At 37.7% G+C, this 16,553-nt stretch overlaps 2 protein-coding genes across 8 annotated transcripts in view; both read left to right on the forward strand.

The window, feature by feature from the left end:
- Nucleotides 1-2,246: 2,246 nt before the first annotated feature.
- LOC309486001 (eukaryotic translation initiation factor 5-like) lies at nt 2,247-8,802 on the forward strand. 2 transcript variants are annotated; one of them, XM_082153051.1, is made up of 12 exons: nt 2,247-2,336; nt 2,558-2,754; nt 4,142-4,421; nt 4,588-4,669; nt 4,776-4,948; nt 5,772-5,883; nt 6,035-6,162; nt 6,253-6,414; nt 6,866-7,027; nt 7,539-7,703; nt 7,807-7,947; nt 8,377-8,802. In XM_082153051.1, exons 3-12 carry the CDS (start codon nt 4,350-4,352, stop codon nt 8,470-8,472), a joined length of 1,293 nt encoding a protein of 430 aa, XP_082009177.1. In that variant the 5' UTR covers nt 2,247-2,336; nt 2,558-2,754; nt 4,142-4,349; the 3' UTR covers nt 8,473-8,802. The 2 variants fall into 2 exon arrangements, with proteins under 2 accessions (XP_082009177.1, XP_082009178.1); XM_082153052.1 differs by lacking the exons at nt 2,247-2,336; nt 2,558-2,754 and adding an exon at nt 2,782-3,005.
- Nucleotides 8,803-10,654: 1,852 nt separating this feature from the next.
- The window catches only part of mark3a (MAP/microtubule affinity-regulating kinase 3a), a 35,234-nt gene continuing 29,335 nt past the window's right edge, over nt 10,655-16,553 (forward strand). For 2 of the 6 annotated variants that reach the window (XM_082153565.1, XM_082153564.1), the window contains exons 1-3: nt 10,656-11,358; nt 13,429-13,620; nt 14,018-14,071. In XM_082153565.1, the coding sequence (XP_082009691.1) occupies nt 11,305-11,358; nt 13,429-13,620; nt 14,018-14,071 (300 nt within the window). In that variant the 5' untranslated portion in view covers nt 10,656-11,304. Of the gene's footprint in view, nt 11,359-13,428; nt 13,621-14,017; nt 14,072-16,553 lie in introns of all 6 variants that reach the window. The other 4 variants (XM_082153563.1, XM_082153566.1, XM_082153561.1 and 1 more) reach the window with 4 other exon arrangements.

Consider the following 16,553-nt stretch of genomic DNA (forward strand, 5'->3'; position numbering starts at 1 on the left):
GTTTATAGTATTTCTCCTGTGTTTTATGCATGTCCCTATGTTTTATTAGTTATGACTAGTTATGATTCTTTAGTTATGTTAGAGTAACTTCAAAAGTTGATATCCAAAGATGATTTATCACTGCTTTAATGTCTTCAAATCCCCTTTCTTGGTATCAAAAGAATCCTCTTTTGATTTTATAATCAGTGGTGTACAACATGATAAATTGCATCACAAATATTGGTACCATACTTTTGTGTAAAGACTGCACAAATTATCCATGCCACCATGAACATGCAAATGGGGATGAGATAGAACAAGGACTTTCACCCGGTCATCTTTGATTGGTCACCTCACCAAATGGGTGTGAACTGATATGACCTTTAAGAGTGTCTGATTAGTTCAGAACTGAGCTCAATCTCTTTGAGACAACATTTTTCCTGTCTCCTTCCAGCAACTTCATCTTCAAGTTAACTTCTTTGGATTCAACGTGGACCAAGTTATTTCTTTGGATTCAACGTGGACCACCCCAAGAACCCAAATGAATGCTTCAGTGCACTCCTGGCAAAATCATCAAGAATCTCCTGCATCTGGACTTTTTCAGCAAACTAAGTCAATGCAAGTTCGCAGCCTTAGGTGTGTTTCTAAGTTATTGTGCCCCGATTCTCTGATGTTTCTCGTAGGTTGTGGTTAACTGATTGTAATCTTGCAATTCTCTTTTCTTCTCTTTCTCTTTCTTCACTTTTCTTTACTTTCTTGATTCTGTATACAATCTTTGCTTAATTTAGTTGTGTGTGTAGCCTACCCTAGTTTCATTTATTAAACCATTATATCAGCGCTTTATTGTCTCTGTGTTTGCCACATATCGAAGTCACTTAAACATACTGATCTATCTAGCGATACCTATGCTATTACCTTGCAAGTACTTTATTTACTTCAGTTGGAAAAGGTTATTCTTTCTAGGCCAGGAAGATAATATATTTCCTAGAATTAATAATTGATTATGCTTTCTGTTCATTGGATGAACTGATTAAATAATTGTACTATTAATTCTGCTACAGTCAATTCTAAAAATAATTCAAATATTTATAATTAATTATTATCTGTTAAAATTATATATATATATATACATGCATACATGCATGCATACATGCATACATACATAATATTATTATTAATAGTATTATTATTTATTTCGTTTTTTTTGGCTAATTTGCTACATAATGAACAAAAAATTAAATCAAACATGTTTAAAAAAACCAATGTAACATCTTCAATTGCTGGAATTTTTACAGAGGTTTTGTGAGAAAAAACACAGACTTGGTAGATTCTGACAGGATTAAAATGACAAAGTATGTCTGTGAAACACAAATTTCTCCAACGTCCTCTTGGAAAACTGGTCTCGTCCGAAGAGGGCTATACTCTGAAAGCGAGTTAACAAACTGAACAAGAAATAGGTGCACAAAGCAATAAGTAACAATGACAACAAACCAGGGCATAATCAGTAACCTAGAAAACAGAAAGGAAGCACAGGAACCAAATGGAAACCAAAAAGCAAATAAACAGTCCACAGAACATAATGTAAATCTGACATGCCACAAGTATCATTAAAGTCAATAGTCTTACAACTTCCTCTTTGTATGCTAAGTTAATGGTTTGCATGCAACCAGGAGGTTGGGGCCCACTAGGGGGCCTCAGCAAACTTCTGGGGGCCCCAATAAGTCTTAAGATTATTTAAATTGTGTTATAATTCCGTAATCTTAATTAAAATGCTAAAAAAAAACAAAAAAAAAACAGTACTGTAGTCAAAAAGGTTGAGAATCATATTATGCCAGTTTTCTAATGGCATATGATACACAAAATACATGTAATACTTGATGGTGCTTTTGCATCTTTTGTGAATCTGATTTGGATGTGGTGACCACATAAAGCCTAATTCCATATCATAGCCATTTAAGTTTTGCAATGACTATTTGGGTACAGTAGCCTAACTGCTATAGAATGAACTCCCCTTACTATTTCTTTATTCAAAATTCTCTTTAAAAAGGATGTTGCATTTTCTTTGATGTAAAAAGCCTCAACTTACATAACTTACATAACCTATATAATTCTCCATCGCGGGGTATGAGTTGCATGAGAATAACATAAACCGAAATAAATGCTGATAATATGTGATTCAGTGATGATTGACGTCAAAAGGAGCAAGTCAGCGTTAGGAAATTTAATACCGGAAAGGATTTTAGCCAATGAATGGCCACGGTAGGCGGGGCTATGTGGATTGCACGCGAGGTACACGCCCATTACCAGCACTCACAACTCATTCAGCCTTTGCGTGGAGCAAAGAAGGTTCTGGAAAGGTAAGACGTGAAAAGAACCAATTTTATAACTACATGCTGGTAATTTAACATGTCTCAGACATATATCCGTACTGTTTCTAATAAATGCCAAATAAGTCGTTTGAAAAAACATTTGTTTTCTTGTTATGACGAAGCGGGGAGCTGCTTAGCTTTATAAGTATCACACAGCAAGTGTGTTGCCAAATTACATTTGACAAATCTAGCTTTTTTTTCTAATCCAGCTTCTCTCCGGAAATCCGATACCCCTCGACTGATCGGCTGCATCGCTCAGCACTTCCCAGCTTTTATCTCTCTGTACCGTTGTGTCGTGTTACATTCTTTGGATCACGACCCAACATATCCAGGCTTTCCACTGTCAACCCTTCACTCCGTCGGTGGACGACTAGCGTTGTGTTTATGTCTTTATTTTACGGAAACGGTGAGTATACGGCCGGTCATTTGCATAAACTGCTTTGACAGTATCTATTACACATTTGTAAATGCGTTTTGGGTACATATGACTTGGAAACGAGTGTTTTGGTGGTTTTTATAACTAGCTAATGGGTGTGAACTAGCTTGACGGAGGGGAACAAAATGGCGTCATGGTGCTTTTGCGCACTCCGCTGCGCGCTAACCGTGACGCACTCTGCACCACCGCGACGATCACACAACTTTAAGACTCTTTCTGAGGTTTGTTAAAGCAAACGAGTCTTTGCTGTGTTTAAATAATTTGGGGTGATATAATGGCAGTCGTCGATATTCGACGTGTTTATTTCGATGTAAAAATAGCGTAATAGGTTTAGCTCGAGCGGGTAACCATGTGTATATCGACCTTGGGTGCAATACGTGTGACTCGGTAGCTTACATATCATTTATAAACGCATGTTAAAAGATCCTTATACACTGGCGTGAGCTCTGAATATTTCGTATTCTCTTAACGTTAATGTACTTTAAATGAGACTAACCGATGGACACGCGCAGAATACTAGGTGAACGTAATTTTACTTATTTTTTGGTTTTGGAAACCCTGTTCTGTCACGTAACTTACAGCTGTAAAATTTTCCTCACCACGTGTTCATTTGGCTTGAGTCATTCTTAAACCTGCTGACGCAGTCGATGACGTGAGTAGCTGGGGTCTTGATCAAGGACTCTATTTAATTATTTACAAAAAATATTTAATTTAGTTTTTCCTGTAATAATGGATGGCAGAGAGAACATTAGAAGTAATTTTATTATATTCATTTTAAAGTTAATTATATGTGGCCGAACCACCTTAGACCTTGACACGTCTTTTTCCAATAATCAGATGTTTTATGACTTAATTTTACGCTCTTTGACACATGAAATTAATTATTGAATGTGACAAGACAATAAACATTAACAACCTTTTTTCTTCATATTATTAGGCGTAAGATCATTAGTTAATGTGTTTTTTAAAATTAGTATTGTTTGTGATAAGTTCAAATAGATTGCTACACAATAAATTATATATTTCTGAAACTATTTCCTAAATTCCTAAAAATGAGTCACTAAATGGTCAAAAATGAATATGATCACAGTCTTGATTCAAGTCCTGAATTGGTTATAATATTCAAATGTTGCACAGAAGAGAAATGGTGCTGTTGTACTAAATATCTGCACAGCTGCGATTTTTATTTTTTCTTTACAAAAATTGGCCAGCTGGTTTGTATATCTCTTCTGCCTACAAAATGACTTTCAGAACAATCCAATGCATCAAGTGGAATGCCAAGTAACTTATCTAATTAATGAAAGGAGTGGAAATAGCCTAACTGTTGTATAATAGTGTATTTCACTTTGCTTTTCAGAGCTGTTGCGCAGCTGTTGGAAAGCGAGCGGAGGAAACCTAGTCCACGAGCAAGGAGTTTGCAGCCACTGTGGCAAGATCTTTTTCATGTCAGAGACCGAGCACACTTGCAGTTGTTTATGTCATCCCCTCTTCTCCAGACAGAAGATACCCAAAAAATCCCATTCAAGATCTTCTTATCTTGCTGATAGTGTCTCAGATCACTCAAAATGTCTGTCAACGTCAACCGCAATGTGTCGGACCAGTTCTACCGCTACAAGATGCCCCGTTTGATTGCCAAGGTACAAAAGAGACTTGTTTTGGTCTGAATGCTATATAAATTTGATAGTTTCACTAATTATTTTTGCGTAGAGTAATAATAATTTATTAATGGTGTATACAGTGGCAATCTGATATTCAGTTGGAAAAGATTAAAAAAATGTTTTTCCCATTTTTTTTATTTAATAGGTGGAAGGCAAAGGGAATGGAATCAAGACGGTCATTGTCAACATGGTTGATGTTGCAAAGGCACTGAACAGACCTCCAACCTGTAAGTTTGTTTTTACAATTAGTTATAACCTAGGCATTATTCTTTCAGTAGTGTTTTATTATGAAACAATTATGATTGTTTAATTTTTTCTCTCTTATTTCATCAGATCCAACTAAGTTTTTTGGCTGTGAGTTGGGGGCGCAGACTCAGTTTGATGCTAAGAATGACCGCTACATCGTAAACGGATCCCATGAAGCCAACAAACTGCAGGACATGCTGGATGGATTTATCCGCAAGTTTGTGCTGTGCTCCGAGTGTGACAATCCTGAGACTGACCTGGTAAGTTGACGATCAGGGTTTTTGCTTGCTGGAAAGGTTTGTCCACTCATGGTTAAAAATTAAAGATTCTGTTTACTTTTTCATTTTGCTGTCGGTCAGATAGTGTTTGGAGAACATTTTGAGGTGTACTTAAACTTGTTTTTGCCTTTTTGGGCAAGGGCAGTTGGTTTGTGGTGTTCTGTACACTTAACTTTGTCCTTTGACTTTCATAACGCCTACACAAGTGTTGAAAAGATATCCATGGTTGTGAAATCATTAGTTATTTGCTGTGTTCATATTCATAATTTAAAGCTCCAATTTATTTTTCTTATTTCAGTTTTAGTCATTTTAGTACTTTAACGTTTTATTTATTTTTACTTAAACCTAATATTTCTTAGTTTTTTGTTGTTGTTTGTTTTAAGTTTTTCATCTGATATTTGTATTTTATTGCAACATTATTTCAATAAGCTCAAAGTCTGCGAAAATCTGCTGTATATGGGAGTGGTATAAATTGTTCTTATATTGATTATGACCGTTTTAGCTAACTTGGCTCTAATCACATTTTAATTTACACAATTATTGGTGTTAAAAGTGTATATGTATTTTTTTTAGAAGCCTAAGAGAAACTACTGATTTATCTAATGTCAGTGAACACTTTAACGTCATTTCGAATAAACCATTGCAATTCCTTGTAATAGCAAGTTTCTTCCATACTTCCACATTTTCAGCTGTTATTTAAAAACACTGCAATCCAATCCTCACATGGTTTTTGAAAATCGAAACCTTTGTCAATTCCTTTTATTTTCAGAAATGGTCCTCATAGTATCTAATGTTTAATTTGCAGCATGTTAACCCAAAGAAGCAGACCATCGGAAGCTCTTGCAAGGCTTGCGGTAATCAGGGAATGCTGGACACTCGGCACAAACTGTGCACGTTCATCCTCAAAAACCCTCCTGGTGAGTTGTGGACTGTTAAAATGCATCTACTTCTCTTATTTACTATATTTAGTATCAGAAATGTATGCTTTATGTTTGCTTTTTAAATTTTAGCTTTTCATTTAAGCTTTATAAACACAATTTTTAAGAGCTAATCTGTTTCAAAATGCAGAGAGTGATAGCAGTTGTGTGAAAGAGAAGAAGGAGAAAGAGAAGAAAAACCGAAAGAAGGATAAGGAGAATGGCTCGGGGAGTGGTGAGGCTGGGAACCATAATGACATAGATGCACCAGATGCTGTGGTAAGAGATAACCATAAACAAATTATTTTATTTTTTTTACTATGATTTGTAACCAGTACATTGAAGTGTGTGTTTGTTGGGATTGTGTAGGATGGTGAGGAAGATGACGATGACTGGGCAGAGGAAACCACAGAGGAGGCCCAGCGTCGGCGTATGGAGGAGATCAGTGACCATGCTAAGAACCTGACCCTCAGCGAGGACCTGGAAAAACCCCTGGAGGAGAGGGTCAACATGTTCTACAACTTTGTCAAAGTAAAAAATGCCACTCTTGGTTTCCAGTGTAAAAACATTTTCTTATGATGCCCTTGCACCTGGTGAAGTTACACTACTGTTCAGATTTACTGCTCAAGAGACATTTCTAATTAATGCTGAAAACAGTTCTGCTGTTTAATATTTTTATGGAAAGTGCATTCAGCTTTCTTTGATGAATAGAAAGTACAAACGAACAGCATTTATTTGAAAGAAATCTTTTGTAGCATTATAAATCTCTTTACTGTCACTTTAGATCAGTGTATTGAGTCCTTGTTGAATAAGTGTTTGTATTTTTGTAATTTCTTGCACAGAACATTTTACTGACTCCAAACTTTTCAATGGTAGTTTACCTTAGATCTGTAAATCAGATTTAAGTTAACATGACGGTTTAAATAACCAAAGATATATTAATGCTACTAGGACTCAAACATCTCTCTCTTTTTCTACTCAGCAAAAGAAAGAGAGTGGAGCAATTGGCTCTGCCGATAAGGAGATTCTGGCTGAAGCAGAAAGGCTGGATGTGAGAGCCATGGGACCGCTCATCTTGAGTGAACTGCTCTTTGACGAGAACATTAGAGACCAAATCAAGAAATACAAACGTCACTTCCTGCGGGTACTTTTTCAGATCAACACCAGTTCTAATTTTAAATCTTGACAGATGGGATGCACAGGATCTGCATGTACAAGACTAATTGGAACACCCCTGTAACTTATTAAAGTTTTGCCTCCATTTTAATACATTTTACACCCAGAATTTGACCGATATTGCCCCAAAATTAGCCCTTAAAATACTAATAAATTTCCATCTTGGCCTAGTGATAGATGAATATTTATAGCAGGACACTGAGACCTGCCTACAAGCTGAGATGATGGTGTAATGCCATGCTAAAAATAAGTCTTGACTAACAATTTAACATTTGAATCAGCAGCTTTGATATCTACCAGTTTTCACTGGCTTCTGAGATAAATGAAGATGAAGCTGTTTAAAATCTACTGGTGCAAAACAGTTTATCTTAGCTCAACATATGTGTTTGCGAAAGACTACGAACGAAGTGCTTATGTTTGATAAATGTACATAGTTTTACCACAATCACAGTGCTGAAAGTGATTCTCCTTTCTTGCAGTTCTGCTTCAACGATAAGAAAGCTCAGAAGTATCTGCTGGGAGGTTTTGAGTGTCTGGTGAAGCTTTATCAAAGTCAGCTGCTGCCACGAGTGGCCGTCATTCTCAAAGATCTCTATGATGCCGACCTACTGGAGGAGGATGTCATTCTCGCATGGGCAGAGAAGGTGTGCATTGCCCAATTTTACATACAACTTTGATTTGATAGAGCATTTTATAAGATCAAGTTCTTTGAACTATGAATCGTGATTAATATGCCTTTGTTTTAAGGTATCAAAGAAGTATGTTTCCAAGGAGCTGGCCAAGGAGATCCATGCCAAGGCGGCTCCCTTTGTCAAATGGCTGAAGGAGGCAGAGGAGGAGAGTGAGGGGAGTGAAGCAGAGGAGGAAGATGATGATGAAAATGTTGAGGTAATTTCATCCCCAATATATTTTTTTTACTAGTTTGAAACTCTTGGATTTAGCTCAATTTATTTATGAGCAGATTGGACAAAAGTCCCTTTATCCAGCTATAGCTGCTTAATTTTATCTCAGTCCTTGGAAGAATTAGTTGTTTCTCAGGCTTCAGCCATTTCTCAAGATTGTAGTGTAGTTTCCACCATGGGCAGAAAAAAAAATCTATCCTGTTCTGATATATATATCACGTACACGTGGCATTTAAATCGCAAACACAAACTTACTTTGTAGTAAATTAGAGAAACGGCGTTATATTTTAAGTGTCTGCAGGAGCCTTGGGACTGTAATTAATTACATTAGTCTTCTCTGGGCTAGAATTAGAGAAAGGCTTGTGTAATATTCTGATTCTTCAACTTTCTCATTTGAACTCTCTTTGGTCTTCAGGTTGAGTACTCTCACTCTGCACGAGAGCTGAAGGTGGAGACCGTTCAGCCAAAGAAAGCAGAAGAGGATGATGACCTTGATATAGATGCCATTTAAAGAAATAAGTGAAACAGCAGCTGCCATCCTGGAACCTTGCTGCTTCCTGTTGTAATGATCAAATGGATCACAGTTGCCTCCTGTTTAGCCCCAGTCTTGTTTTGTCTCACTTTCTCCTTGGTTATATTTGATTTGCAAGAATGGTTTTAATATAGCTCTTTCATTGACTTGCTGCTAAAGTAATAAGAACTTTTGAGCTTTATTGTCTATTGAGCAATTTTGTTGTATTGTGAGCTTGACTTTGATTCATGGGTTTGCTTATACTGTACATCTGATTCTTTTTTTCTTTTTTTTGAAATCATAAAATAAAGGTTTTTGCTGTACTTTAAATGGACTATTTTGATTTCTTAAGTAAATAGCATCACTTGATTCATCACTCCCTTCGACCAAATGCCTTCTCACCAAAACCCTACCTTCCAAAAAAAAGAATATCCAGAATATGCATAACTCCTAGTCAAAGAGTATTTCTGATTGGCTGAAGAGAACACAGGCTGCTCCCCAGACTCAGTCTACGGCTGCTCCCCAGACTCAATCTACGGCTGTTCTTAGGACATCTATTGTTGTGTAGTAGTAACTGCTGCCATTGTCTATTGTGGGAAGTAATATGGTTGAATGTCAAGTCTAAAATAGCCACTAGATGGCAGAATACAGCAGGGGATAACTGATGATTCACCTCTAAACTGACATTAGGCTGTAAATGGGTGGTTCTCACCCTTTCTTTTTTACTCCAAGGTTCACCATTTTTTAGGGGTCTTGGCACTCCCCTTTTCCTCCAAGGTCCACCATTGTAGGAGCCCCTCTTTCTTTGATGTTTACATTTTGCCTTTAATTAAAATGTCAAATGCAGCCAGGAAAATGTTACATCTCATTTGCAATAGGCAAATTCGATTCATAAAAGGCATATTGACACAATGCAGTGGTGTTTTGAAATTCTTTTTTGTTTTTGTTTGTTTGCTTGTTTTTCAATGTAAATTCATGTTCCAGTTACATGTTGACATTTTTAGGCTAAATAGATAAGCATTACTTACAATATAAAAAAAATAACAACCAACCAAAACATTTTTGTTGTTGTTGCATTTTTTACATTAACATGAAATGATTGTTCTATTTATTAAAACGAAGTATATTTCTCATCAAGCTTTCTCTCTTTTTCTTTTTTTTTACATCTATCCAGAATAACAATAAGAAGGTGGTATTAAATGCTATATTTTATTTGTAAATTGATGTTCAGCTGTTCTTTTCAATAGTCCACTTATTTTCGGGATCATCAGTCATCAAAGTTCGGTAAACTGGTGTCATGATGCTGGTCACAGACATGGAGATGTAACTGATTCCTTTAGGCATTTATAAATTCTGTTTACTTAATTTTATAGCCTACATATTTTATTTATTATTTATTCTGACGTAACTTTTAAAAAATTATCATTTAAAGTTTTTTTATTTTTTTTTATGATCTTGAAGCCCTCTTGGAAGCTGCATGGGCCCCCTGGTTGAGAACCTGCTGTAAACTCATGACTCAGGTGGAAGAACATATTCAAAACACATTAAATTCATTAATTTTAGTCATGTTGATCAATTTCATTTCAATGTTTTGTGTTCGTGCGAGAGAGAGAGAGAGAGAAAAGATTTGTAAGGAAATACTTTGCAAGGCCCCTGTTGAGTTATTTGGAAAGCAGGGTTAAACTTTCACACAGCATCCTCTAGTGTTTCCTAAGATAGCCTATATCCAATTTAATAACGTTATAACCTTAAGGTTATATCATAAGGAATCTATTCCTTGAGACAAACAATTTAAGACAAATATTTTTTTCAATATTTTTTTTTATTGTTACATTGTTTGGTTTGCTGTTTTTTTTATTATAATTTTTTTTAGATACCTGGCCACAAGGGGGCGACCCGTTCCATGTAGAACAAAACAGCTGTTTCCCCAAAACTAATAAATCTACTTTCCATCTCACGTCGGTACACAATACTTTTAATGACATTTCTCAAACGTGCATCTTTGAGTAAAGCACACTGACCAATTAATTGAAAACCTTTGTCTTCATTTGCCAAACCGGTCAAACCATATATGATGAAATTACAATTCAATTCAATTGTACAGGGTGTGTCACAGTTGTTATGGTATGACGAAGTTTTCCCCTTTTTCCATATGAACACCTACAGCTCCCTGAGGGATGCGGCGCTCTCCAATGAGCACAGGGATCCGTCTGTTTCCTCACTTCCTCTGTCTCGCTCAGGGCTCGGCTCGAAACTCCTGCGCTGTTGAGCAGCCATCTTGGATCTCGCTTTGAACCAGAGGCGACAGACGCGGCTGTTCGGGTGGTATGGAACCGTCAACGAGCGTGACTTCCCCGCGGACCCGACGCCTGTGATCACCCGCTTTACCCCGCTGCTGCGGTTACCACTGAATATACCGGACAGTCCGTTTGAAGGACCGTTCGATGAGCAGATTGTCTTTGGGGGGAGATCGCAGAGGAGGCCCCGTGAAGTGCAATTTTCTCTATTCTTACCTGAACCGGACATCCGAAATATGAAGCAGACAGCGACGCCAGGCCTGAAAGTATTATGTTTTTAGCAGTGCACAAGTTAACCGGTCTCGTTCGCTTTTCAGGGATCTTTTAGATGGCGTGCACTCGGTAATAAAACGCAGTAACGTCCGTGAGCGTCCGGGATATTTCTCCCAAACTTTTAACAACTTTGTTACCAGCTATAGAAGCAATTCAATGATATTGACCAAGCGTGTAATCGGTCAAATATATTTCCTATTCGTTGCACTGCAAAACCCGCTGCTTAAATTGTAATTCTGGGAAAGCAGCTTTCTACAACACTATGTCAACAACAAGAGCCCCCCTGCCAACCGTCAACGAACGGAAGGCTGAAAACGTAAGTAGCCTGTTTATGTTGTGGTTAATAGCAAATGATAACTGTCGTGAACTGACCCAATTCTGTGTTGATTATTCACTTATTAGTGTATTATTTGATCTTGTCGCGTCGCAATGTATGGCTGTGTCTCAACATCTAGTGAGAAGTTACCTAGACAGCGATTTTAGTCAAACCGATGCTGCCGTTTAAAACCATTCAGCTCATTTCCTCCAGAATTAAGGGCAGTGTCGCATTCCATACCGTGTTTTGTGTGCTTTAAGTGGATTAGCAGTATCGTGCCAGTCTTTGGACAGATGGGGCACCAGGCTGAAGTGACGCATGGGGTCTGGGGCATCGGTACTTTGGCTGCTTTTCTGCATAATGAGTGCAACATATGCTTGATTAGTTAAAGTCCTGCACACTAGTGAGTGATCTTGCGTGGGTTTGCATGTTTAATGCGCCAATAGGATGCAGATATTGCGCATTGGCGTCAGTCTGTCCTATAGGTTACTGCTCATACGTCAGCAGTGAGGGAAGGTGACATGAGCACGCGCGCTTATGCAGGTCCCCCTTAAAGATGCCAGTGAATAATGAGCATTAAGTTACGGTTTTTGACTTTTTCACTGCATATATGCTGTCTGTCTGTCTGTCTGCCATTCAATATGTTTTTCTATATGTCTGTCGTTCAGTTTGTTGTTCTGTCTCCATCTCTCAGTCTGTCTGTCGGTGTCTGTCTATCGCTCTTATCGATGTGGTGTTTTATCTGTCTGTCTGTTGTTCTAGCTACCTAAATATGTATGAATTGAGAATATTGTGTGCACACTGTTCATATATTAAGTTAAAGGATTCTGTAGATGCTTCAGTGTGTTCAATATCTGAGTGAATGTCATTCTTTATGTATTGACATTTATTAATATTTATAATGTCTTGCCAGAATGTACATATTTTAATACACAACTCTTGCTTACTTTTGAAAATTAAGTCAAATGAGGTTTCAATCACCCATCCACTCAGCCCCACCTGCCCCAAAATCTCTAACACGCACACACACACACACACACACACACACACACACACACACACACACACACACACACACACACAAGCAGGGTGTCAAAAAGACTCCAGCAGTGATGCAGCTCGTCAGTATCAGTGTTGCTGGATGGGAGAGTATTGATGAGTTCTTCTAATAGAAAAGACAGGGCTGTTTGGTTCAATGCCATTTAACTTGCAAACACAAAAATGAGAGGATCACAGTCTAATATGAGGCATCGTGCAAGCTTAAGCGTAAGTGACCTTTATTCAAGATCGTTCTGAGCGTTTTATTGCAGAGGGGGTCGTATCATTTCTCTGGTTATGTTATTTAACGTTTATTATCAAGTGTTAGAGTGTTGGTGGATTTATAATCTATTAGGCAGAGCTTTGTGGATAACAGTCAAGTCGGGCGTCAGGGACAATATGCAGGATTTAGTGTGAACATTGTATAGCGCAGTGTCAGCGTACCCTTACAGAGGTGTTAGTACCACATGAGAATCACTGACTTAATAAACATCATCCTGTTGCACTCGTGACCTCTGAACGGAACAATTAGTTTATTTGTAAGCCTGGTGTATGTTGCACAAAGGTCCTGTCACAAGGTTACGAGAGACCTTGAGAAATGTTAGAGTAATGGAATTAACTTAGGCTAAATTGTGTTTTTATTTTATTTTATTTCAGACTTCGATTAACTGTTGTTAAACATGTTTGACGTCTTTGAGAAAGTAGTAAAGGTAAATGCAGATGACTCATGATATAATTTTGTGACCGTGACGATCATTTGGGGTGATGATGGATGCGACTGTTCTCATAGAGCTCTCTGACGCTGGATGGGTGCAGTCAATATTAGTGATTTCTGCTCTGACTGGGACCTTTGTGTCTGTTGCCAAATACCTGGTCTTTGTATGACTGTCGGAAATTGTGTGAATTCCTGGAGGGCAAATGCTGGGATAAAATGAGCAAGACTGAAATTTTAATTTAGACATTTTGGGAGGGATTTAGTTTTAAATTTGTTGTTGTTATTGTTTGTAATTTACATGTTTTTAATTTTAACAGCATACAACGAATGGCCATGGCCGAGGGGAGGTGACCTCTCGATCTGTGAGGTCAAGTGGTCGAAACCGGAATTCTGGCTCAGGATTGGATGATGTGCACCCTCTTGTTGGAAATTACCGGCTGCTAAAAACCATTGGAAAGGGCAACTTCGCCAAGGTCAAACTGGCTCGCCATATCCTCACAGGAAGCGAGGTGAGGAATCAGAAGTCATGAGTGTGTTTCCTGATCTGTGGGTTATGGGAGTTTTCCAGAGACGGACATATTAGCTTTGTTCATGGACATGTTTCCTTTTTTAAATTTTTTGAATTACAACACGTATACAGACATTTATAATAATGTTACAAAAGATTTCTGTTTCAAATAAATGCTGTGATGTTGTACTTTCTATTCATCAAAGAATCCCCCCCCCAAAAAAAAAAGAAGTTTCACAAAAATATTAAGCAGCAAAACATTTTTTGATCAAATAAATGCAGCCTTGGTGAACATAAGAGAATTTCAGAAACATTTTTTTTTTTTTTGTACAGACTCTAATCCTTTTTAATGGTAGTGTATATAGTTTAGGTTCTCATTTTCCTCTTTTCCTCCTTAGGTGGCTATAAAAATGATTGATAAAACCCAACTGAATCCAACAAGCCTTCAAAAGGTGAGGTTCACATTTGATATTAAAATATGCATGTGTTATACTGTATGTATTGAATGTAAAACTGTCATCATGATTCAGGTTTATTCTTCCTCAATGCTGCTAGTGTTGTGTAATTTACCTTCAGGAAATTCGCGTTCTCTGTTTGTTCATGACTCTGGGACATTGTTTTTGTCTGTGTTATACTGTGTACTGGCTACTTGGTTAGTTTTGTGTTTGGTAGTGGCGCAGTTCCACATGGATTTATAGGTAATGTTGGCTTTAAACTTTCAAAATTTTTAAACTGAATGCAGATTGCAGTGCTGATCTTCTATCCAGAGCGTTTATCAGAGGCTTGTGTAGAGGAAATGGAACATCCTTTCAGCTGGTGTTCTCAGTCACCCATCATCATGAGGAGTCTATTCAAACAGAAGCTCCTCTAGCAGTAACCTTCGCACTCTTGAGCACAAGTACTGAAGTACACCAGCTGTGCTGCAATACTCTGCCCACCTACTGCAGGCTGCGCCGCCACTCAAGCCGCTCTCGACTGAAAACACACTTCCACACTTGTGCATTTGCAACCTTGTGTTTGGAAAGGTTTATTTCTAAATATGTACAAAGCTGTGTGGGAATGTGGAGCGAGCAAATGCTGTGATTTGCAATTAATATAGCATGGGCAACTTGTGTTCTGTATGTTAAGACATTTTGTTCCATTAAAGCGTTAGTTCATCCAAAAATCATTTACTCACCTTCATGTCGTTCCAAACTCGTATTCGGAACACAAATGAAGATCTTTTTTGATGAAATCTGAGAGCTTTCTGTCTCTCCATTGACGGCTACGCAACTGCAACTTTGACGGTTCACAAAGTTCATAAAGAGATCGTAAGACTAATCCATATGAACTGAGCGGTTTAGTCCAATATTTCTGAAGACTCGATCGCTTTATATGATGAACAGATTTAATTTAGGGCTTTATTCACATTTAAACATTGATCAGCGAACGTAAACAGAAGCTCAACCGTACTTGCTTGACTCACGAGAACGAACCTCATTGGTTCTCACACGTCAAGCGAACATGCTTGAGTTTCCATTTACCACAACTGATGTGAATGTTTCAATGTGAATAAAAGCCTAAATTCAGTCTGTTCATCATATAAAGCAATCGAGTCTCTTTTCAATCAATCCATTCATATGGATGAGATGATGAACAGATTTAATTTGGACTTTATTCACATATAAACATTTATCAATGCACATACAGAGTACATGGAGCACATAAAATATGGTAAACGCAAGCACAAACATACTTGATTGGAGTGTGTGAGTAAATGATGACAGAATATTTATTTTGTGGTGAACTATTTCTGTAATATCTGTATTCTTCCACTTATTTGGCTTAGACACAATCTTAAAATGCTTTGTGACACTGTTATAGATTCATTCAGTATTGCTAAATCTAAAGTGCCACAGTTTTTAAAGGTGCATTAAGCAACTTTTTCATGTTAAAAATACCCGTTTTCTAACCCATACATGCTTAAACAATTGCCTGATGGGCTGAATGAGCCCTTCTCTGATCACTGAGATTGTCTCTATAATCCTGTAAAGTAAAATAAATAAGAGGGATTCGGGCCGGAATTTTAGACTGGGCGTGACGTCATGCGCGTTCACGGCACGCTCACCTGGCTGTCTGGCAGGTTTGTGTATTCGCCGCCATTCTCCGTAGAAGATGGATTCTAAGAGACCGGCTTGTAGTTCATTTCAAACACCAACGCAAACTCCACGTAAGATAAAAAAAAGAAAACTTTTGTCCGTGAGCGTGCACACTTCTGGCTGCAGTTTCGCTTGCCGCCAGAGGGGGCATAGTTCTGCAAAAACTCAGAGACTTGCACAATGCACCTTTAAAGTAAGTTTTTGGACCCCAACAAAAACATAAATTAATACATTTTGGATTGCTCTGGTGGATTGCATGCAACAATAATCATACAGCACGACCATTGTAGTCTGATTCATAAACTGAAGATTCTTATGATTTTTAACAAACCAGAAGGACTAGTGAATCAGTTTGACTCACGGAATAGTTTGTAGTGCCTCTTGTCTTCTTTCTGAGTCGCAAGTCATCACTTTCATCATGTCAAACTCAAAATGAATTAACTGAATTATTATTAATATTATGTTTAATTAAGGAACTGAAAATGTTCCCATTTCAAATGTCTCTTTAATGATGTGTTCACATTTGCGAAATTTTGAAAAAGCTCAATTGTATGAGGCACTGCTGCTCAGTGCTCACACAAAAGTCACTGTGGTCTGTTGGTCAATGCAGCAAATTGGCATGGTCAACTGAACCCGTTGCCAAATCTGCGTGGATCTTTTCATCCTCTCTGGAAATTCCCAACCATGTGGATTCATATTGAAATTACTGGATTTTGTGTGTGAAAATTTGCAGAGCAATGGTAAATGTGACTGTGCCTAAATGATGCTCCTTTAGTAGGTACTCTGGGATAGTAGT

The sequence above is a fragment of the Leuciscus leuciscus genome, assembly GCF_965113295.1.
Source record: "Leuciscus leuciscus genome assembly, chromosome: 22".
Taxonomy (NCBI): Eukaryota; Metazoa; Chordata; class Actinopteri; order Cypriniformes; family Leuciscidae; genus Leuciscus; species Leuciscus leuciscus.